This window comes from Rattus norvegicus, chromosome 14 (genome assembly GCF_036323735.1).
Source record: "Rattus norvegicus strain BN/NHsdMcwi chromosome 14, GRCr8, whole genome shotgun sequence".
NCBI lineage: Eukaryota > Metazoa > Chordata > Mammalia > Rodentia > Muridae > Rattus > Rattus norvegicus.
The window spans coordinates 70,907,077-70,931,276 of record NC_086032.1 but is presented as its reverse complement, the minus strand read 5'-3'; the positions used below and the strand labels follow the sequence as shown (position 1 = coordinate 70,931,276).

At 42.0% G+C, this 24,200-nt stretch overlaps 1 protein-coding gene across 13 annotated transcripts in view; it reads left to right on the top strand.

Moving 5' to 3' along the window:
• The window catches only part of Rac1l (Rac family small GTPase 1 like), a 102,303-nt gene that overhangs the window by 53,171 nt on the left and 24,932 nt on the right, over nucleotides 1–24,200 (top strand). For 4 of the 13 annotated variants that reach the window (XR_010057538.1, XM_063273775.1, XM_039092779.2 and 1 more), the window contains 2 exons: nucleotides 801–1,156; nucleotides 4,853–5,088. The exons of 7 other annotated variants lie outside the window; for them this stretch is intronic. Coding sequence is in view for 3 of the 6 variants with exons in the window: in XM_063273775.1 (XP_063129845.1) it covers nucleotides 1,028–1,156; nucleotides 4,853–5,088 (365 nt within the window). In the remaining 3 variants the exon portion in view is untranslated. Of the gene's footprint in view, nucleotides 1–800; nucleotides 1,157–4,852; nucleotides 5,089–13,675; nucleotides 23,162–24,200 lie in introns of those variants that run through there. 2 more of the 13 variants (XR_010057540.1, XR_010057539.1) reach the window with 2 other exon arrangements.

Below are 24,200 nucleotides of genomic sequence, written 5' to 3'. Positions count from 1 at the left end.
TGGATGAAACTGGGGGAAGGGGAGATAAAAGATGAGAAAAAGAAGAATCCACAAAGTAGCAAAAACCAGCTACAATCCCCTTTCTATTGCTCTCTTGAGAGTCACCTTTAGAGAGTCCTTTGAGATTTGTTCTTCCAGATTATCCTTTCAAAGTCTGTTTTAGTGGCATGTTTGAGCCATAACTGCATCATCAGTCTATGCATTCTTTTTTTGGGGGGGGGAGGAAGATAAGTTGGCAGAGTAACTAGACTTTCTTGTCCATGGTCTATAGTTTGCCGATGTTTCACTATAATAATTGGAAAGGCAAACTGTGCTATTTTCCATGTATATATGTAACTAATATGTCCACTTTATAAATCAATTATCCTTGATAATTACTGTTGGTTCTGTGGTTTATAACCAAACACTAGTCACAGTCACAAACCGAATAAGACATAATTTCTTGTTGTTCAAAGGGGATGACCAACTCTAATCAGCAGTAAATTCAATCAAAACTTACTGACATGAATTACTGAAATCATATGAGAGTTTGTAAAAATGGGATAATTACACTCATCTTGCAAGTTTCAGGTGTTCTAAAAACTTTGAGATGTGAGCCTGTCAAAGAAAATGCCCCAAAACTGATCTAACTTGAGGCCTAAGCCATGAAAGGGAGACCATGTCTAAGTTGTCTGGATGGCCAGGTCCAGGAAACAAAAGCTGGATGGCTCAGCAGCCTAGGACTAAACACAACTGGGAAAAAATGAAAAAGAAACAAAGTTAATAAAATGATTCCTAAGGATATCCTCTTATACTCACAGAACGGTGCATTGCTCAGCCATCATTAGAGAAGCTTCCTCCGGCAGCTGATGGAGCAGATTCAGAGACACACACCCAAACATTAAGTGGATGTTGGGAAACCCAGTGAAGAAGAAAGGGAAGATTGTAGGAGCCAGAGGGGTCAAGGATACCAGGAGAACATCATCTACAGAATCAACTAATGAAGGCTCCTAGGGGCAGACACTGAAGTGGCAACCACAGAATCTGCATGGGACTGCCCTTTTCCCTCTGCAAATCTGTTATAGTTGTGGGGCTTTGGTTTGCTGGACTTCAAACAGTGCGAACAGGGCTCTCTCCGACTCTTTTGCCTGCTCTCGGGACCCTTTCCTCCTACCAGGTTGGTTTGTCCAGCCTTGATATGAAGGTTTGTCCCTAGTCTAATAGCATTTTGTTATGCTGTTTTCAGTTGACATCACTGGGGGCCCTGTTCTTTCCTTAAGGGAAATAGAAGTGCAGTGAATCTGGGAGAAAATGGATGGATTGTATGGAGATAAATTTTAAAAAGGGGGAAAAAAAGAACAGAAAAAATGAAGTCTCTATATTTGCCTCATCTGTTGTAGTATATGTGGAAAGATAATCTGCATAGATAAATAATCTTCCCCCTAATAGTTTTAAAAATGGCAATTAGGTTATCTTTTGTGTATATGTTTAGCTCAGGGTAAGGCTAAGGAGGTTTTATGTGGGTCGCTGAAGCAGGAGAGGGCATGACACAAAGTGGACATTCAGGGTTAATTCATTCTTTTAAAACCCACTTTACCTATATATTGTTTACTTACTTATTTTTGAGACAAACTGGCTTTGAACTCGTTATGTAGCCTACAGGCGGATTTGCATGCCAGACCTTCCAGTTGTGGAATTGCAGGCATGCACCACAGACCTGGCTTTCCTTTTATTGTTAAAGGCAAACTCATTGGTGATTAAAATGGACACTGAGCAGATATGGAGATCTATAATCCTAGTTGGGAGACTGAGACAGGAGAATCGGAAGTTCAAGGGCCTGCCTAGACTACAAAGTGTGTTCACATCAAACCCGGGCAATTTAAAGATATCCAGTCTCAAAGTGAAAACTAAAAATTGGTCTTGGAATGCAGCTTCCTAACTATTCTGCTCAGAACTGTGTGCTGTTCCAGGTTCCTCTTCCATTGAATATATCCTCAGGGATTAGCCTTCTAGTTCATTCCAAGGGCCACAAGAGCAAAACTGCTTTGTACTATGACACCGTGATGCCATAAGAAATATATATTTGATCTCTGGCCCTGGTTCCCAACTGACAGGTCTTGAAATCTGTCTTCACAGTGATAAGAATATTCTACAATTAATGGGAGGGTTGTGTTTGGGACCTCCCGGTTGGCTTCTGGAGGGGATCTGCTCTCACTCAGTAAATACATAAGTAAGGAGTACATACTTTCAGTCCTGCCTTCTTTCCAATCTCTAGGAATGAGAGAGGGACAGGATGAGTCTCTCACCAGTAGACAATGATGTAGTTGATAGTGTCTGTGTAATAGCACCTTCAGAAATATCTAAAAAACTGGGTTCAGAATGTTCCTGCAGGGCATTGGGGCTGGAGACCAAAGGGAAGCTTGGGACTTTCCCAATGGCCCTTCCAGATGCATATTCTTATCAGGTGGTCTTTTCTACTGCTTCCAAATTTCTACTTGTGTTGTCTGTTGGGTATTTTAATGATCAACCAAGGTTTAGAGCCAATGACCCAGACCTCAGTCTGGGAGTTTCTTGTTCCTGTTTCTGTACTGTTCCCTCTGCTAAAGAAGACTACGGAAGTGTTCTCTCTCAATCCATGGAGCCATATGTGATTTATGACAATAACCAAATGACCTTTCAGTTAGAGCAGGGCTCCTCAAATGTGAAGATGCATAGAAGTCACCTGTCCTGTTCTATATGGGTGTACAATACAATGCATCTTTCTACAAAAAGTTCCCATTATTTCTGACCATTTCTTTATAAGTATCCAGCCTGAGTAACAGCCTCATCTACATGACAGTTCTGGAAGTTGACCTCCTATTTCTTCCTCATAGCATATTTGTCTCGAGGTTTCTTGCACATCATTTTCTCTTTTTCCCATGCACTCTGAGAAGGTGTCATAAACATGATGTTTTCATGTTCCCTTTATGATGTGTCTATATCTTTACCTCTATTACCAGGTACCACAAAAGAAAGTCTTTCACAAGAACTCTCAACAGGAAAGTCATCAAGGAACAACACAGACTGAGCTTCAGGTTGTTTCTATTGCTTTGATCCACAAATCTAAACATTCTACTAACTGGAATCAGCTCTTATGGGAAGTTGGAGAACTTCTTACAGGGCCTTAAGATCAAATCTAAAACAGTTAAATGATTTTGCTCAGCATTTTCCTCTCTGTGCAGATGTGGAATTTAGGCTATGGCTGTTGGTTTCTCATTCTCATGATTATGCACTCCTGAATCATCTAACTGTCCTCATCCTGTATGTCACAGAGGTGGTAGAAAGACTGAGGTTTGTTGAGGAAAAGACCTCAGCGCTGGGTGTCTTTGATGGTTTCCTGGGTGAGTGGGAGGCTAGAGTTTCTTTAGGGAGGCCAGTGCACGCCTTGCACTGGTTCTTTGGTGGGAGTGAGCCACTTTCTGTCTGATTCCTGGATTTCTCTCAACACCAAAACTCTTGTTTCTCTTGTTTTCTGGATTCCAAAGATAACTGGGACAAAGGATGGATACAACAGATACAAAATCACTCTATTCAAGTGTAGATAGTACTTCCCTTTGATATTTGTCCAAGCAAAACCAGATCTCGTTCAAGGTCCTTGCTCGGCCATTTGGAAGAAATCCACTCACTGTGCTTGGACGGGCCTGTACTGCGGCTCCTCCAGGCTTCATACACTGTGACACAAGAGAGGAGTCTATAAGCAGTCAGTCTTGCATCACATCTATTCTCATGGATCAAGCTTGTCACAGGCTGCTCTGTCACCCTTCACCCAGCATCGCTGCTCTAGCAGGCCTAGAGACAGACCACAGCCCAACAGCTTCCTAAGAAGATCAATGCTGTGCTTTGGACTCCTGTACTCACAGTGCTGAATCCAAGGTCTTGTCTGGAGGTAATGTCTGACAATGGATCTTCCACTCCTGGTGAATCTCTTAGGACACTGTTCTCTCCTTGTGGAAGTAGATATTTGTCTAAACTTTTGACCTTGTAGCATAGCATCGCCATATACAAAGTTCACCATAAAGGGAGTTAAACATTGCAAACAAAAATATAAAGTTATAAATAAAGTTACAATTTGGAGTTGGGCTGCATGCATGACTTTCATTGGCCAAATTCATGTGCAACACGCAGGCTGTAGGCTGGATTCAACCTGTTTGAGGCATCTAGCTGTCTAGGAATGGTCTAACTTTCTCCCGTTCTTCTCTGCCCTTTCCCTTATAGATGTGGCTTATAGATAAAGGGAAGGGAGGCTAGATAATCTGTGAGCACCTATGGTCAGTCTCATTTATGCTGTGAGAAGCTATGGAGAAGTATAGCCCATGTTCTGAAGATGACACAGAAGAAAAACAAAGTATGCCAATAATGATTTTTTCAGTAGTTGTACACTCAAGCAATATTTTAGCTATTAACCTTGGACTAAATATACATATGAAAATTAGCTTTATCTATCCCAGTACACTCTATCAAGTGTTCACTAGAAACTTTAAAATTCATGCTTGGTTCATACTCTATATCTGCTGAGTGGGATGTTTTCTGCCCAGTATTTCCTGTTGGTCTTTGAGTAAAATCCAGGCTAGGAAGGAAAGTAGAGTGGGCCAAGAGCAGCTTACAACTACCCATCAGCCCCATCACACATGGACATCAGGGCTCTCTGTGTCCTGTCTCTGGCCCCCAGGAGCCTGGATATCCTGACCAGGAAGTTGTGTAGAAGTCATCTCTTGAATGTTGGAGGAGGGAAGAGGAGGCGTTCCTCCCAATCTATCTCTTGTGTTTAGTGTTGAGAACAGGACCAATAAGATGTGAGTTTATGTCTTCTCTTACTCTTGATCTTCTTTTCAAGTTCACAGATAAAGAAGTTAAAACCCAGAGAGGGCAATTGTTCCCCAAAGATAGAGTGACTTACAAGAAGGAGAAGCATCCTGGTTTCCCCAGTACTCAGCAGTGTCCACCTGGTCTTCCAAAGAGAGGTGGAAACAGGAGGCAGGCAGGAAGCAATGTGCCAAATGGATGGGGCCGTCATTCCACCCTGGCTTTTCTGCATGTTTGCTGGAGTGATTACGATTTATGGCCAATGATGTGAGTTCAACCTCATCCCTCTTTCATTCTTAAATGATGGTGACTTACATTTCTGCTGCCTTTCCATCTTCAGTTATTTATATTTAAACTATTCTAGGGGGCTGTGAGATCGCTCACAGCGGGTAGCAGGTAAGTGTGCTCCCTGACAAACCTGGCAGTCCAAGCACAATCTCTGGAATCCATATGGTAGAAGAAGGGACCAATTCCTGCAAGTTGTCCTCCAATCTTCACATACACATTATAACACACACACACACACACACACACACACACACACACACACACACACACTAATAATAAAAAGGAAAAGGCTATTTCAGTGATGTTTTCCTTTATATGTTTAATTCATTACAGTTATTTTCCATGTTTTCCACCCTGGTAAGACAAGGCAAGCTAGCAAAAAGGGAGCAAAGAGCACCAGTCACATTCCTGTGCTGTCACATCACCTCTGCCCTCCATGAAAGAGCTCCCCAAGGGGAGACTAGGCACTGGGCCTCTGTCAAAGCACCAGCTGCACTCTGCTGTGGGAGCCGCCCCTCTACAGGAAGGTGCATGCCTTTCCTTTAATCAAACACAGACCAGCTAGTGAAAAGGTTCCGAGAGCCTTCAGGGAGTGGAGAGATGCTGAGAGACATGAGATCCAGCTCAATTCCGTGTGAGCTCCCCTTACAGAGCTGGTTTCTTCGGCCTGCTTCCTCAGCTGAGGGAATCACCCTGTGTTTCTACATTAGCAACTCTAAAAGGAGGTTCGTATTTTTCACTAGACTTTTCTGAACGCTGGAGTCTAGCTTTCTCCTTGGGTTTATCTGTAAGGGACAATAGAGGTTTTGCAATTAGTCCAGGGTGCCTGGGCTGCAGGGAGTCAAACTCAAGGAATGATCCAGCTCACCTCAGTGGCCCCCACAGTGCAATACAGTCCAGGAGGGCCAAGGAGAAAAGCTGAGTTTTGAACCCTCTTTGGTGCTTGCTGGAGTGAAGAACACAAACAGAACAGTTCATTTAGAGAGATGGCTCTCTCTGTATCAGTCCATTCACTGTCAGCACACCTTCAAAGAGAATTATGGCCAAGGCTGAGTAAGCCTGATGATATTCCGACAGGCCTTAGTTAGCACACGGTCATGATTGCTTATTATATGTTATTTTTATTTACTTATTTTATGTGTCTGTTCATGTGTGCAGAGGTACATGAGTGTGTGCACATATATGTGTGTGTATACATGTGGAGGCCAGAGGACAAGCTCAGATATCATTCTACTTTAAGTGCTATTTACCTTGTTTTGTGAAATGGACTTTCACTGGCCTGGAGCCTGCTGGTTAGGCTAGGCTGGCCACCAGTAAGCTCCAAGGATCTACCTGGCTCAGTCTCCCCAGTAGAGATTCTAAGGGTATGCACCTCTTCCTACCCCCATCAGTCCTGGGATTAGAACTCAGGTATGCACATTTGCACAACAAGCACTTTATGAACTGAGCTATCTCCCTGCCCTACCCTGTCTCAACTTGTGAGAAACTTCCTTGTGCCATTAACATTGCTTATGAGTGTTTTCTCTTTAGAGAGATCTTTTATGGGTTGCTGACCTAGCATTGCTTTGTTGAGACTGGATGCTAGCCAGCCAGGACAGGCCTCTTGCTTAACTGTAAAGAACATGTTCTGTGGAATATCTGCCCTTCAATAAAGCAAGAATTGTGTTTCAGATGATGTTCTTTTTTTTTTAACGTGTAAAATTTGCCTGGGGTTGATTTTTGGAAGTCGGGAATGGAGAAAGCATTATTACCATGCTCTGGAGAGAAAGAATTTTAAAATCTGAGTGTGGGAGGGAAGGGAGCCAAAGGGAAAAAACAAAAGAGAAAAGTCTGTTAGCATCTCAGCAGGGGGTGAGGCAAAGCAGGGAAAATGCCACAGAGCTGGAGTGGCCAAAGGGCATGTCACACACAAAAAATGTTGTAATGTACAATTTAAGATGGTTTGTATTTTCATTGATGGTCAACTAACCCTCCATTTTCTCAGAGTCCCCTCCAAATACACAAGACAGCCCTTCATCCTGTGCACATCCCTGAGTCCCCAGAGAGCTGTTTCTGGTGCCCTTGTAGTTTTATTGGAGGCAAGGGAAGGCTTGAGTTGTCCCTCTGCATCAAGATGATACAGACTGGGTTCAACAGAAGCAGGACCTTAGAGACAGAGAGGGCCACAGGATGCAACTGGCTCCCAATTTTTAAAAATATTGGTAAAAATTTCTGGTGTAAAATCCGGGACAAGAAAATGCATCTAAAAACGAAGGTGGACAGAACATAAGGTGTCATTACACCCCAAGATGGTCTGCTGGCCTCGACAGGCACATGCACAGGTGTATGTGTACCTGTACACAATCATGCAATAAAACAAAACAAGATTCTAGATTCACCAAGATTCTAGACTCTGGAGGAACCCAGCAGAAATTCCTAGTTACCTGGTTATATGTGATTGGACAAAGTTTCATCCCCCACGCCTTTCTCCTCACCTCTCCAGCTCTCTCTCTCTCTTTCATCTTGTCTGAATACAGAAATTCACACTTGATGTGAATGAGAAAATGCACATGAGTATATGAATCATGCTATATGAAGATGGAAAATTTTACACGAGCCCTTTCGAAGGAGTTTTTCCTGGTAAAGAGGGTGAGCTAGGGAATAGAGGGGTGGAGTGGGCCACATGTTCTCCATTTGATGAAACAACTACTCCATTGTCCATTGCTCATTTTTAGAGCAGTAAATCTCTATATAGGAGATACAGCACTATATGTTAGTATGAAAGATTCAGTCATTTGTGTGTGTGTGTGTGTGTGTGTGTGTGTGTTGTAATTCTGCAGAATAAATTGTTCACTCCCAGACCACAGTCAAAGAAGTTCATAGAGGCTTCATCCCAGGATTAGCTATGAGAATCTTGCAACAATTCTATCTATCACACCATCTGCCAGGAGTGACTCAATGTCTTTCTTGCTCATAAAAATTATTTTCCGCAATCGTTCCTTCACATTCATTTCTGTTAACCCCTGGGCTTTCCCAGCATTCAAGCTTTAGAAAGGCATTGCAATCTTTATGGACAAGTTAGCATCTGATCTGACCATATGTATTTCAGACTTTCTTGACTGTGCTTCATGATCGGGTATCCACAGAGGACTTCTGCTAAAATACTACCTTCGTGGCCACAGTAGATTTATAGTTTACTTTTAAAATAACTCACTTGACATGTAATAGGCAGTTTTAAAGCCACATTAGATTGAAGCCCTGTAGGTTCTAGCTTTTGTGAACATGCTGGCACACCAGCCCATAGCTTCTCTAGCTCTTAAGAGGAACAGTTTTGCTATTGTGTTGCCTGTTGGTACTGTCTTCATGGCATATAGAAAAATAAACCAGAAATTTGTGCTAGGGATAATCTGTTAATGAACTCATTGCTATACAGAGACTAGGGGAACAGTATGTGCACAGGTGCAGAGCCTTGGAATTTGTAACATGTCTGTCATTTTCAGCAAGAGAGGCAAGAAACAAAATTATTTTTTTTATTAACTTGAGTATTTCTTATATACATTTCGAGTGTTATTCCCTTTCCCGGTATCCGGGCAAACATCCCCCTCCCCCCTCCCCTTCCTTATGGGTGTTCCCCTCCCAACCCTCCCCCCATTGCCGCCCTCCCCCCCAGTCTAGTTCACTGGGGGTTCAGTCTTAGCAGGACCCAGGGCTTCCCCTTCCACTGGTGCTCTTACTAGGATATTCATTGCTACCTATGAGGTCAGAGTCCAGGGTCAGTCCATGTATAGTCTTTAGGTAGTGGCTTAGTCCCTGGAAGCTCTGGTTGCTTGGCATTGTTGTACATATGGGGTCTCCAGCCCCTTCAAGCTCTTCCAGGTCTTTCTCTGATTCCTTCAACGGGGGTCCTATTCTCAGTTCAGTGGTTTGCTGCTGGCATTCGCCTCTGTATTTGCTGTATTCTGGCTGTGTCTCTCAGGAACGATCTACATCCGGCTCCTGTCGGTCTGCACTTCTTTGCTTCATCCATCTTGTCTAATTGGGTGGCTGTATATGTATGGGCCACATGTGGGGCAGGCTCTGAATGGGTGTTCCTTCAGTCTCTGTTTTAATCTTTGCCTCTCTTTTCCCTGCCAAGGGTATTCTTTTTCCTCATTTAAAGAAGGAGTGAAGCATTCACATTTTGGTCATCCGTCTTGAGTTTCCTTTGTTCTAGGGATCTAGGGTAATTCAAGCATTTGGGCTAATAGCCACTTATCAATGAGTGCATACCATGTATGTCTTTGTGTGATTGGGTTAGCTCACTCAGGATGATATTTTCCAGTTCCAACCATTTGCCTACGAATTTCATAAACTCGTTGTTTTTGATAGCTGAGTAATATTCCATTGTGTAGATGTACCGCATTTTCTGTATCCATTCCTCTGTTGAAGGGCATCTGGGTTCTTTCCAGCTTCTGGCTATTATAAATAAGGCTGCGATGAACATAGTGGAGCACGTGTCTTTTTTATATGTTGGGGCCTCTTTTGGGTATATGCCCAAGAGAGGTATAGCTGGATCCTCAGGCAGTTCAATGTCCAATTTTCTGAGGATCCTCCAGACTGATTTCCAGAATGGTTTTACCAGTCTGCAATCCCACCAACACTGGAGGAGTGTTCCTCTTTCTCCACATCCTGGCCAGCATCTGCTGTCACCTGAGTTTTTGATCTTAGCCATTCTCACTGGTGTGAGGTGAAATCTCAGGGTTGTTTTGATTTGCATTTCCCTTATGACTAAAGATGTTGAACATTTCTTTAGGTGTTTCTCAGCCATTCGGCATTCCTCAGCTGTGAATTCTTTGTTTAGCTCTGAACCCCATTTTTAATAGGGTTATTTGTTTCCCTGCGGTCTAACTTCTTGAGTTCTTTGTATATTTTGGATATAAGGCCTCTATCTGTTGTAGGATTGGTAAAGATCTTTTCCCAATCTGTTGGTTGCCGTTTTGTCCTAACCACAGTGTCCTTTGCCTTACAGAAGCTTTGCAGTTTTATGAGATCCCATTTGTCGATTCTTGATCTTAGAGCGTAAGCCATTGGTGTTTTGTTCAGGAAATTTTTTCCAGTGCCCATGTGTTCCAGATGCTTCCCTAGTTTTTCTTCTATTAGTTTGAGTGTGTCTGGTTTGATGTGGAGGTCCTTGATCCACTTGGACTTAAGCTTTGTACAGGGTGATAAGCATGGATCGATCTGCATTCTTCTACATGCTGACCTCCAGTTGAACCAGCACCATTTGCTGAAAATGCTATCTTTTTTCCATTGGATGGTTTTGGCTCCTTTGTCAAAAATCAAGTGACCATAGGTGTGTGGGTTCATTTCTGGGTCTTCAATTCTATTCCATTGGTCTATCTGTCTGTCTCTGTACCAATACCATGCAGTTTTTATCACTATTGCTCTGTAATACTGCTTGAGTTCAGGGATAGTGATTCCCCCTGAAGTCCTTTTATTGTTGAGGATAGCTTTAGCTATCCTGGGTTTTTTGTTATTCCAGATGAATTTGCAAATTGTTCTGTCTAACTCTTTGAAGAATTGGATTGGTATTTTGATGGGGATTGCATTGAATCTGTAGATTGCTTTTGGTAAAATGGCCATTTTTACTATATTAATCCTGCCAATCCATGAGCATGGGAGATCTTTCCATCTTCTGAGGTCTTCTTCAATTTCTTTCCTCAGTGTCTTGAAGTTCTTATTGTACAGATCTTTTACTTGCTTGGTTAAAGTCACACCGAGCTACTTTATATTATTTGGGTCTATTATGAAGGGTGTCGTTTCCCTAATTTCTTTCTCGGCTTGTTTCTCTTTTGTATAGAGGAAGGCAACTGATTTATTTGAGTTAATTTTATACCCAGCCACTTTGCTGAAGTTGTTTATCAGCTTTAGTAGTTCTCTGGTGGAACTTTTGGGATCACTTAAATATACTATCATATCATCTGCAAATAGTGATATTTTGACTTCTTCTTTTCCGATCTGTATCCCCTTGACCTCCTTTTGTTGTCTGATTGCTCTGGCTAGAACTTCAAGAACTATATTGAATAAGTAGGGAGAGAGTGGGCAGCAAAATTATTCTTTTTATGATATTATCTTCTAGTCAGTAATTTTTAAAAACCCAGAGAAATCATTTGGGGGCTGGAGAGATGGCTTGCAGAGAACCCCAGGTTGCTTCCTACTCATATTTTACAGATGATGCTGGAGGCAAAATATCTTGAGGCACACACAGCTAACTCTGGCCTCAGGACCAGCCTCCTGTTGCTTTGCTGGGCGTCTCAAGTTTGCCTGATACTCATGTTCCAGTCTTTGTACGTCCTTCTGGACATACATTCCTGCATACACAGGAATCCCTCCAACAGACCTTATGATACAGTCATACATTCTGACTCATTACTTCCCTTTTGTCCTCGTTTAGGAGGAACTGTTAAACTCTTTGCTTAGAAATCAAATACAACTGACTCAGCTCAGTTCTTATAGATAAATGATTTCTATGCTTTGTGGATGCGCCTGATGCCTCCTGGTGACATCTTAGCTCTGTAGAATTCATCCTGTTTGCTTTTCTTCTCTAAGTTCCCATCTTAATCCTTCTCACTCAGCAGGAACTTCTTGTTAGAGACTGGGAGAAACAGCAACATGATTCTAATGTATCTTAGTTCAAAATTGAAAGAATAGTTAGCAAGTTCAATGTCATAAACCTATAAAAGAGTTGAATAGCTTGTATGTAGACCCACTCACTGACAGAACTACTCCACAAAGAAACTGTGAAGAACTTTTACCTTTAAGCAGGGTTCCAGAAATACACTGTAAAGTAAAAAGAAAATTAAGTTGAAAGAAGTCTGTGCATAAAGATAGTCACTGCTATATTGTTATGAGTGGTGTAAGATTTTGAAAGGGGCAGCCGTGGACGGATCCAACAACAGGACAAGGGTTAGCTTAGCATGACGTGTCTACTGATGAATACTATGAGACCACTAAAAATGACATTTATCGCAGAGGCTTCAATTATATATATTTACAATATTTATTTTCTCAGTTTCTCTAAAAGCAGAAGGGATTTATTTCTTCTTTTTTTAAATGGTTGCTTTTTTCCATCTTTATTAAATTGGGTATTTCTTATTTACATTTCAAATATTATTCCCATTCCCGGTTTCCAGACCAACATCCCCCTAAGCCCTCCCCCTCCTGTTCTATATGGGTGTTCCTCTCCCCATCCTTCCCCAATTACTGCCTCCCCCCAAGAATCCCATTCACTGAGGGTCCAGCCTTGGCAGGATCAAGGGATTCCCCTTCCACTGGTGCCCTTACAAGGCTATTCATTGCTACCTATGCAGTTGGAGCCGAGGGTCAGTCCAGGTATAGTCTTTGGGTAGTGGCTTAGTCCCTGGAAGGTCTGGTTGGTTGGCATTGTTGATTGGGTTACCTCACTCAGGATGATATTTTCCAGTTCTATCCATTTGCCTATGAATTTCATAAAGTCATTATTTTTGATAGCTGAGTAGTACTCCATTGTGTAGATGTACCACATTTTCTGTATCCATTCCTCTGTTGAAGGGCATCTGGGTTCTTTCTAGCTTCTGGCTATTATAAATAACGGTATTATGAACATAGTGGAGCATGTGTCTTTATTATATATTGGGGCATCTTTTGGGTATATGCCCAAGAGAGGTATAGCTGGGTCCTCAGGTAGTGCAATGTCCAATTTTCTGAGGAACCTTCAGACTGATTTCCAGAATGATTGTACCAGTCTGCATTCCCACCGACAATGGAGAAGTGTTCCCCTTTCTCCACATCCTTGCCAGCGTCTGTTGTTGCTGGAGTTTTTGATCTTAGCCATTCTGACTGGTATGAGGTAGAATCTCAGGGTTGTTTTGATTTGCATTTCCCTTATGACTAAAGATGTTGAACATTTCTTTAGGTGCTTCTCAGACATTCAACATTCCTCAGCTGTGAATTCTTGGTTTAGCTCTGAACCCCATTTTTTTTATTAACTTGAGTATTTCTTATATACATTTCAAGTGTTATTCCCTTTCCCGGTTTCCGGGCAAACATCCCCCTCCCCCCTCCCCTTCCTTATGGGTGTTCCCCTCCCAACCCTCCCCCCATTGCCGTCCTCCCCCCATAGTCTAGGTCACTGGGGGTTCAGTCGTAGCAGGACCCAGGGCTTCCCCTTCCACTGGTGCTCTTACTAGGATATTCATTGCTACCTATGGGGTCAGAGTCCAGGGTCAGTCCATGTATAGTATTTAGGTAGTGGCTTAGTCCCTGGAAGCTCTGGTTGCTTGTCATTGTTGTACTTTTGGGGTCTCGAGCCCCTTCAAGCTCTTCCAGTTCTTTCTCTGATTCCTTCAACGGGGGACCTATTCTCATCTGAACCCCATTTTTTTATGTTTATATATATTTTCTTTTTTTATTATTATTAACTTGAGTATTTCTTATATACATTTTGAGTATTATTCCCTTTCCCGGTTTCCGGGCAAACATCCCCCTCCCCCTCCCTTCCTTATGGGTGTTCCCCTCCCCACCCTCTCCCCATTGCCGCCCTCCCCCCAACAGTCTACTTCACAGGGGCTGAACCCCATTTTTAATAGGGTTATTTGTCTTCCTGCAGTCTAACTTCATGAATTCTTTGTATATTTTGGATATGAGCCCTCTATCAGTTGTAGGATTGGGAAAGATCTTTTCCCAATCTGTTGGTTGCCGTTTTGTCCTAACCACAGTGTCCTTTGCCTTACAGAAGCTTTGCAGTTTTATGAGATCCCATTTGTTGATTCTTGATCTTAGAGCATAAGCCACTGGTGTTTTGTTCAGGAAATTTTTTCCAGTGCCCATGTGTTCCAGATGCTTCCCCACTTTGTCTTCTATTAGTTTGAGTGTATCTGGTTTGATGTGGAAGTCCTTGATCCACTTGGACTTAAGCTTTGTACAGGGTGATAAGAATGGATCGATCTGCATTCTTCTACATGCTGACCTCCAGTTGAACCAGCACCATTTGCTGAAAATGCTATCTTTTTTTCCATTGGATGGATTTGGCTCCTTTGTCAAAAATCAAGAGACCATAGGTGTGTGGGTTCATTTCTGGATCTTCAATTCTATTCCAGTGATCTATCTGCCCGTCTCTGTACCAATACCATACAGTTTTTTTTATCACTATTGCTCTGTAATTCTGCTTGAGTTCAGGGATAGTGATTCCCTCAGAAGTCCTTTTATTGTTGAGGATAGTTTCATCTGTCCTGGGTTTTTTTGTTATTTTAGATAAATTTGCAAATTGTTCTGTCTAACTCTATGAAGAATGGATAGGAATTTTGATGGGGATTGCATTGAATCTGTAGATCGCTTTTGGTAAAATGGTAATTTTTACTATATTAATCCTGTCAATCCATGAGCATGGGAGATCTTTCCATCTTCTGAGATCTTCTTCAATTTCCTTCTTCAGAGGCTTGAAGTTCTTATTATACAGATCTTTCACTTGCTTGGTTAAAGTCACACCGAGGTATTTTATATTATTTGGGACTATTCTTAAGGGTGTCGTTTCCCTTATTTCTTTCTCAGCTTGTTTCTCTTTTGTGTAGAGGAAGGCTACTGATTTATTTGAGTTAATTTTATACCCAGCCACTTTGGTGAAGGTATTTATCAGGTTTAGTAGTTCTCTGGTGGAACTTTTGGGGTCACTTAAATATACTATATCATCTGCAAATAGTGATATTTTGACTTCTTCCTTTCCAATCTGTATTCCTTTGATCTCCTTTTGTTGTCTGATTGTTCTGGCTAGGACTTAGAGAACTATATTGAGTAACTAGGGAGAGAGTGGGCATCCTTCTCTAGTCCCTGATTTTAGTGGGATTGCTTCAAGTTTCTCTCCATTTAGTTTAATGTTAGCTACTGGTTTGCTGTATATGTCTTTTACTCTGTTTAGTTATGGGCCTTGAATTCCTATTCTTTCCAGGACTTTTATCATGAAGGGGTGTTGAATTTTGTCAAATACTTTCTCAGCATCTAATGAAATGATCATGTGGTTTTTATCTTTCAGTTTGTTTATATAATGGATCACGTTGATGGTTTTCCGTATATTAAACCATCCCTGCATGGTTTGAATGGGATGAAGCCTGCTTGATTATGGTGGAAGATTGTGTTGATGTGCTCTTGGATTCAGTTTGCCAGAATTTTATTGAGTATTTTTGCGTTGATATTCACAAGGGAAATTCATCTGAAGTTCTCTTTCTTTTTTGGGTCTTTGTGTGGTTTAGGTATAAGAGTAACTGTGGCTTCATAGAAGGAATTCGGTAGGGCTCCTTCTGTTTCAATTTTGTGGAATAGTTTGGATAGTATTGGTATGAGGTCTTCTATGAAGGTCTGATAGAATTCTACACTGAACCCATCTGGACCTGGGCTCTTTTGGGTTGGAAGACTTTTAATGACTGCTTCTATTTCTTTAGGAGTTATGGGGTTGTTTAAATGGCTTATCTGTTCCTGATTTAACTTTGGTACCTGGTATCTGTCTAGGAAATTGTCCATTTCCTGCAGATTTTCAAGTTTTGTTGAATATAGGCTTTTGTAGTAGGATCTGATGATTTTTTGAATTTCCTCTGATTCTGTTGTTATGTCTCCCTTTTCATTTCTGATTTTGTTAATTTGGACACACCCTCTGTGTCCTCTCGTTAGTCTGACTAAGGGTTTATCTGTTTTGTTGATTTTCTCGAAGAAACAGCTTTTGGTTCTGTTGATTCTATGTGTAGTCCTTTTTGTTTCTACTTGGTTGATTTTAGCTCTGAGTTGGTTATTTCCTGCCTTCTACTCCTCCTGGGTGTATTTGCTTCTTTTTGTTCTAGAGCTTTTAGGTGTGCTGTCAAGCTGCTGATATATGCTCTCTCCTGTTTCTTTCTGCAGGTACTCAGAGCTATGAGTTTTCCTCTTAGCATAGCTTTCATTGTGTCCCATAAGTTTGGGTATGTTGTACCTTCATTTTCATTAAGTTCTAAGAAGTCTTTAATTTCTTTCTTTCTTTCTTCCTTGACCAGGTTATCATTGAGTAGAGCATTGTTCAACTTCCATGTATATGTGGGCGTTCTTCCCTTATTGTTATTGAAGACCAGCTTTAGACTGTGGTGGTCTCACTGAACGCATGGGATTATTTCTATCTTTCTGTATCTATTGAGGCCTGTTTTCTGACTGATTATATATGGTCAATTTTGGAGAAAGTACCATGAGGTGATGAGAAGAAGGTATATCCTTTTGTTTTAGGATAGAATGTTCTGTAAGTATCTGTTAAGTACATTTGGTTTATGACTTCTCTTTATTTGTCTATGTCTCTGTTTAATTTCTGTTTCCATGATCTGTCCTTTGATGAGAGTGGGGTGTTGAAACCTCCTACTATTATTGTGTGAGGTGCAATGTGTTTGAGCTTTAATAAGGTTTCTTTTATGTATGTAGGTGCCCTTGTATTTGGAGCATAGATATTTAGGATTGAGACTTCATCTTGGTCTATTTTTCCTTTGATGAATATGAAGTATCCTTCCTTATCTTTTTTGATGACTTTTGGTTGAAAAGTTGATTATTTTCAATATTAGAATGGCTACTCCAGCTTGCTTCTTCTGACCATTTGCTTGGAAAGTTGTTTTCCAGTCTTTTACTCTGAGGTAGTGTCTGTCTTTGTCTCTGAGGTGTGTTTCCTCTAGGCAGCAAAATGCTGGGACCTCATTACATATCCAGATTGTTAATCTATGTCTTTTTATTGGAGAATTTAGTTCATTGATATTGAGAGATATTAAGGAATGATGATTGTTGCTTCCTGTTATATTCGTATTTGGAGGTGAGATTATGTTTTTGTGCTTGTCTTCTCTTTGTTTTGTTGCAAAACTATTAGTTTCTTGCTTTTTCTAGGGTGTAGTTTGCCTTCTTGTGTTGGGCTTTACCATTTATTATCCTTTGTAGGGCTGGATTTGTAGAAAGATATTGTGTAAATTTGGTTTTGTCATGGAATATCCATCCATGTTAACTGAGAGTTTTGCTGGATACAGTAACCTGGTCTGGCATTTGTGTTCTCTTAGGGTCTGTATGACATCTGTCCACGATCTTCCAGCTTTCATAGTCTCTGGTGAGAAGTCTGGTGTAATTCTGATAGGTCTGACTTTATATGTTACTTGACCTTTTCCCTTACTGCTTTTTAATATTCTTTCTTTGTTTTGTGCATTTCATGTTATGACTATTATGTGAGGGGAGCACTTTCTTTTCTGGTCCAATCTATTTGCAGTTCTGTAGGCTCCTTGTATGTTTATGGGCATCTCTTTCTTTAGGTTAGGGAAGTTTTCTTCTGTGATTTTGTTGAAGATATTTACTGGTCCATTGAGTTGGGAGTCTTCAGTCTCTTCTATACCTACTATCCTTAGGTTTGATCTTCTCATTGTGTCCTGGATTTTCTGTATGTTTTGGGCCAATAACTTTTCTGTTTCACATTATCTTTGACATTTGTGATTTCTATGGAATCTTCTGTTCGTAGACTCTCTCTTCTATCTCTTGTATTCTTTTGGTGATTCTTGCATCTACGGCTCCTTGTCCCTTCCTTTGGTTTTCTATATCCACAGTTGTCTCCCTTTGTGCTTTCTTTATTGTTTCTATTTCCATTTTTAATTCCTTCACCTGTTTGATTGTGTTTTCCTGTAATTCTTTCAGGGAGTTTTGTGTTTCCTCTCTAAGGGTTTCTACTTTTTTACTTGTGTTTTCCTACATTTCTCTAAGGGAGCTTTTTTATTCCTTTCTTAAAGTCCTTCTTCATCATGATAAAATGTGATTTTAAATCTAGATCTTCCTTTTCTGGTGTGTTTGGATATTCAGTACTTGCTTTGGTGGGAGAATTGGGCTCCGATGATGCCATGTAGTCTTGGTTTCTGTTGCTTGAGTTTCTGTGCTTGCCTCTCGCCATCAGGTTGTCCCTGGTGTTACCTTGTTCTGCTATTTCTGACAGCGGTTAGACTGTCCTATAGGCCTGTGTGTCAGGAGTACTGCAGACCTGTTTTCCTATTTTCTTTCAGCCAGTTATGGGCACAGAGTGTTCTGTTTTCAGGCGTGTAGTCGTTCCTGTCTACTGGTCTTCCTGTGTTCCTGTGGGCGTGTGTCCTGAATCCACCAGGCAGGTCACTTGGAGTGGAAAAGTTGGTCTTATCTCTGGTCTCAGGTCTGAAGTCCCTTCTTAGGATTGGGTTTCAGCTCTCCGTGAGGTCAGCAACCAGAAGGGCCTGCTCGTACTTTTGCGTCCCTGTGCGTAGGGGACCCTGATGGCGCTAGGTATTTTTCTCTAGAGTCAGAAATGTGGGCAGAGAGTAGTCTCCTCTGGTTTACCAGGCATGTCTGCCCCTTCGAAGGTCTAGCTCTCCCTCCCATGGGATTTGGGTGCAGGGAGTTGTTTGACTGGGTCCGTTTAGATCCGGGCACAGTCTGGACCGCAGGGCTCAGGCAGCTTGACTGCCCTTATCTTTCTATGCCCAGAGGCCCTATACAGTTTCCTCTTGGGCCAGGGATGTGGGCAAAGGTGGGCAGAAGTGGCGGTCTTTCCTGCCCTGCAGTCTCAGGATTGCCCACACATCTGGGTGATGAGCTCTTTCCCCCATGGGGTTTGGGAGCAGGGAGCTGTGGGCCGGGGTTATCAAGGTTCGGGTGCCAGCTAGAAACCAGAAGTGTCTGGTCGCAGAGGAATTTTGCCTTTGTTTGTCTTGAGTCCACCAGTCAGGTCACTTGGAGCAGGAAAGTTGGTCTTACCTCTGGTCTCAGGTCTAATGTTGCTCCTCAGGGATGGGTTTCAGCTCTCTGTGAGGGTAGCAACCAGAAGGGGGGATTTATTTCTTAAAAAATAAAAACATAGATTCAGTAGAGCAAGGGAGCAGACCAAAGCAGACTAGAGATAGCAATACAACAGCAGACACTGGAATGTAAGTTTATGGTTGATAACTGAGTTATATAATGGGAAAGCTGGGCCCTGGGCCTTATGTTGCCAGTGAGGGATTGTTCTCCCTACCTGGTAGATGAGTGAGGTTTTACTCTCAATGGAGCTGACACCAGACTGCAGGTTTGGATACTGGCCACATATTGTAATACCAGCCCAAGTGCTATAGGGAATGGGATAAATGGTATCTGAGTAGAAGACCTGTGCTGATGAATTCTGATTGTGGACTTCATGGGTGCTGGAAACAAGTAACAGACAAGATCTTGGCAGATCTGTAGGGTTGCTCTGGAAAGGATTAACTGATGGGAGATGATTCTCTCCCAGAGAGGACAGTACGACCAATGGGTGACCCATGTATATGGAGACTCAGGAAAACTTAAGTCCTGTCTCTTGCCTCAACCCCATTTGCTTGCTTCTTTTGCTATGCAGAAGATCCGTGGTTTGATAGAATCCAAGTTGTTGTGTTTTATTTGTTTTTTTTTGGCTTTTTTTTTAACCTATGTGTTGGGGGTGTGTGTGTCTTGTCGTGACACCAGTGTTTTTGTGTGTGGTAATATGTGTATGTGTTCATGCATATGTGTGTTTGTAGTTTGTATGTGTGTGCACATGTACATTTGCATGTGTGCATAAGAGCCTGAGCAGGTCAACGATGGATGCCAAGCACTTTCCACTTTCCACTTCATCTTTTCAAGCCAGAGTCCATCACTGAGCATGGCGCTCATCAGCTGAGCTGAGCTCATCAGGATGGCAGGCCACGGAACTCCAGGGATCTGCCTACCCCTCTCTGCCTTTGTTTCTTGCTTTTGCTGCTACTGCCATCCGTCCTTGACATCAGGCTTCAGTTTCTTTGGCTTTTCAATTCAGACTGGAGACTGATAACTCTCCAGGATTCTTGCTCCAGACTAAAGCTTCGAAAGTACCCAGCTTTGTGGGCTGGGTAGCAATTAGTTCCTCCACCTTCTCAGTGTGCAAATTGGCATGGTCAGACTTAGTAGCCCTTATTATGTAAGCTAATGTAGTGATTCCTGCTTCACACACACACACACACACACACACACACACACACACACACACACTTTATGACTCTCCTTTAATAACTATGCTAGAATGCTAGCTGACAAGCTGATGACAGGAAGTGGGAAAATTGCCTAGGTAATTATGAACCCAGCATGCTCAGAAGGAAACTACAGATTCCAATGCTGGCTGAGAGGAAGGGTCTTGAACAACAATCAGGTCCAATATCTGTCACTCTGTGACAAAGTACATTGCTTGAGTAGCTTCACCGCTTGAAGAGGGAGGGGGCAAGCAGCTTTTCAATGACTGATTCTCACGGAAGACCAGTTAAGCAGGGATCACCAGACTTCCACATAAACCAGGTCAATAGGAAAGAGAGTGACCAAACTACAACACAAGCAGAGATTAAAAATAGCACAACCGATAGCAGTTTCTAAGAAGGCAAATGCGGCATTATTTATGTGAAAAAACTTTAAAGAACTGTTCAGAAAAGATTTTTGAAAGAATTTATAAAAATAAATATGGGGCAAAATACTGAAAGTTCAACAGAAGTTTTGGCAAGTCTACCTGAGGATATCCCCAGGAAGTACAACAGACACAAAGGTAGATAAAGAGGGAAGACATTTCAGAAAGAGGGAAAGAGAAAGAAAGAGGAGATAACAGGATAAAAGAAAAATCTCCTGGATGGAAATGACCCATGCCACTACAAAGAGTTAAAAAAAAAACAGAAGAAAACAAAAAGAAGAAACTTCCAAAGCCGCTACCTTTATACTATTTCCAAATGTCATGGGTATGGTGTTTTGCCTGTATGAGCATCTGTGCACAAACGTGTATGCAGTGCCCCAGGAGACCAGAAGAGGGCAGAAGATGCTCTGGAACCGGAGTTGCAGATGATTATGATCTGTTATGTGGGTGCTGGGAATTGAACTCATGTCCTTTGTAAGATCAGTAGGTGCTTTTAAACTGCTGTGCCATCTCTCTAGCCCCCTCCAAAAAATCTGTTTATCAAGCAAGGTATGTTGAAGTGAAATTTCAGAACCCCCAAATAAAAATGGATTCTAAAACTTTCTGAATGTAGAAAGCACTGCACATAGAGAGTGGGAACCAGAATAATGTCCTTACATTTCCGGCTGGCAACACTTGAGTCTTTCTGACAAAGGAGCTACTTGCTATTCAGAGGGAAATGATTTCTATTCCAGTCTCTGGATCTAGCACATGGTTATTCAAATGTGGTGCCAGAATCAAGATGTTCTCAGGCATTTGAAGTCTCAAAAAATTCTTACTTTTCATACACCTTTATCAAAATAGAATAAGGTAAGAGGTCAGGGACATGGAACACTGGAAAGAGTCAGAAAACATAGCAGAGAGGGGAGGGGATTCACAGAAAGATCCTAGGGAGGGATGTTCTCAGCAGCCCTTGGCAGCACCTAGTCTGACTAGAACTGAAAGACAGAACACTGGGAAGAAATTCTCCAAATGAAGAACTACGCAAACTCTACTAATGTCTGTGATACATTCAAGGGCTTGGAAAATAATTGCATTGGGTACATCGAAAATGATGCCTTTTAAAGGTACAGCAGTCATCAGCTTGAGGGTAAGAAAGGCTCATGAGGGTCAGTCAAGGACCAATCCCCAACATGCATATGAACTTAGTCAAATAAACATTGAATACTGAATAATCTATATTGGGGTAATGGACAGAGGAGAAAGTGTGTGTGTGTGTGTGTGTGTGTGTGTGTGTGTGTGTGTGTGTGTAAGAGACAGAGATAGAGTAATAGGCAATATATAAAACAGCAAAATTAAGAAATATCTATTGTACCTTATGGGAGAATGCTTCTTGTCTTCTAGTATTGATTTCCTTCAAAAATGGAGGAGCAGACACAGAGCTGTAAAGCCCAGATCTCATGGCTGCTGTTGAAGCTGCAGGGGCCTCGTCTGTGGGAGCCATGAGACTTCGGATGATAGACATTCCACAGCCTGTAAAGAGAAGATCAGATTTCCTGTGAATATTATAGATTGCTTGGCATGTCCTGGGAGTTAGAGGAGCAGGAGGAAGGGCAGGTTCTCGGTGATAACTTTGCCAAAATTATATATAGAGAGAGTTCTCTGTGACATGCAAGTCAAGGTAAAAAGCACATTTCATGATCTTCAGTATGAGGATGGAAACCAACCCCTTTAAAGGAGTTTGCTTCTTGGGATAGAAGGGAAAGAATGAAGCAACGGGCACTGGGAAGTGGGGGAAGGGCACTCACAAAGAAGATCCGGTGCCCAGTAATTTACACCCAACCCTTCAAGCTCCAGCTTGGAAGCCAGCTACCTCCAGAGCCCAGAGAGTGTGTGTTGCTCATGAAGTGGCCTCAAGGAAAATGTGGTCACATGAATGAATACTAGTTCAAGAGGTGAACATTTTGAGAAGAAATTGGAGAAGTTAGACCTTGATTAAAGTAAGTTCAAAAGAAGTGAACTTCCTGTTCGGCAGAGCCCTGGTGACTCAAGGTAGGCTAAAGAAAACCAGGGTTTCTAACAGTCTATCATAACAAGTTAGCTGATGTGACTTTGGTGACAGCTGGAAGTTCAGTGTCACCCACTAATGGCTTTATAACCACAGGATGGTGAAGTTGAAACGAGGGTTCTTTGCAAAGTCAATTGTGATGAATGGTGTTTTGCTGGAGCAAATCCGTAAATGAACATTTTGTTGAAACAGACACAGGTGAAAGGCTAAGGGAAACTCATGAAGGAATGTTTAGCTGAAGCAGACCCAGGAGAGAGGATATTCTACTAAAGCAAGCACCTGAAAGGATACATGATGAAGGATTCTTGCTAACAACACACATGTATTGGTCTGCCTTATACTCAGAGTTGAGCTACATTTGTTGGGACTCCATATAGAGAAACGCATCAAAAACTTCTGGTGGTGGGTCATAGGTTTTTTGCTGCTTCTTCAGACTCAGGGCTGATTGGCAGAGAGATGTCACCTGAGACAGACGAGTGCTGAGGCAAGATAAGTGCTGGGGTGAGACCCATGGAAGACATGTGATGTTTGGAGAGGGTATAAAAAGGACTCACTGCTGACCTGTGAACTGAACTGCCGACTTCCCGACAATGCAGGTAGGATGTTCTTCAGAGAACCCTTTCTAAACAGATCCACTTCCCCCGTATCCTTTCTTTCCCACTATCTCTGGTGGTGGTGGACTAGAAGGGAGTTTAAAGCTTTTAAGAACCATCATTAAAAGTAGGTTTTTGAAAAAACTTAAAGTTACATGTTGGGGTTAGAGAAGAACTGAAAGTGTCTGTAGACTACTCAGACTTCAATTTGGTGGCTTCTCCACTTAAGACCAATCATACCACACTGTTACATACACATGCACACACAGACATGTATTTATACGCATGCCCATGTGCATGTCTCTGTGTGTATGTATGTACATTTAATAGAATCCTATCCTACAGGGTATATGTTACTCTAGAATTCAGTATTTACTATTATACTGTAATTCTCTCCTATTAGAACTACTTGGATGCGAGAATGAGCTGGTCAGAGATGTAGAGCTGGCTGAGCAGGGAAGAGTGAATATTGATCTTTCAGAGGACCCACATTTGGTTTCCGGCATCCAGGTTGGCCACTCACAGCTGCCTGTAACTTGAACTCCAGGGATCTAATGCCCTCTTCTGGTTTCTCTGGGTAGCTCTACTCACATGCACATGTACGGCATGCACGGACACAATTAAAACCAAAATAAAAATTCAAAAGGCTTGATTCTTTATTTGCACGATTAGCTCTATACTGCTTAGCAAGTTGTGAACTGTGAGTACTCTGCAGTTCTGCCTTTTACTCTCTCTTCCCTCAGACTTGAGCCTAGTTATCTGTGAATGCTTTCCCAGACTATGTATAGCTCATCATGTAGGGAAGTCAAGACCGAAACTTGAAGCAGCCACAAGCAGAGGGAGAGTGAATGCATGTTTGCTTACTTGTATTCTACACTTGTATAGTCCAGCATCCCCTGCCTAGGGGATGGTGCTTACCACAGTGGGCATGTCTTCCCTGTCCAATTAAAGACATCAAGACAATCCCTCATACAGCCCCCTTTTGGGCAGTGTTGGGGGGGCGTGGCTACCATGTCATGAGGACAAAGGGAGCAGAAGAGGC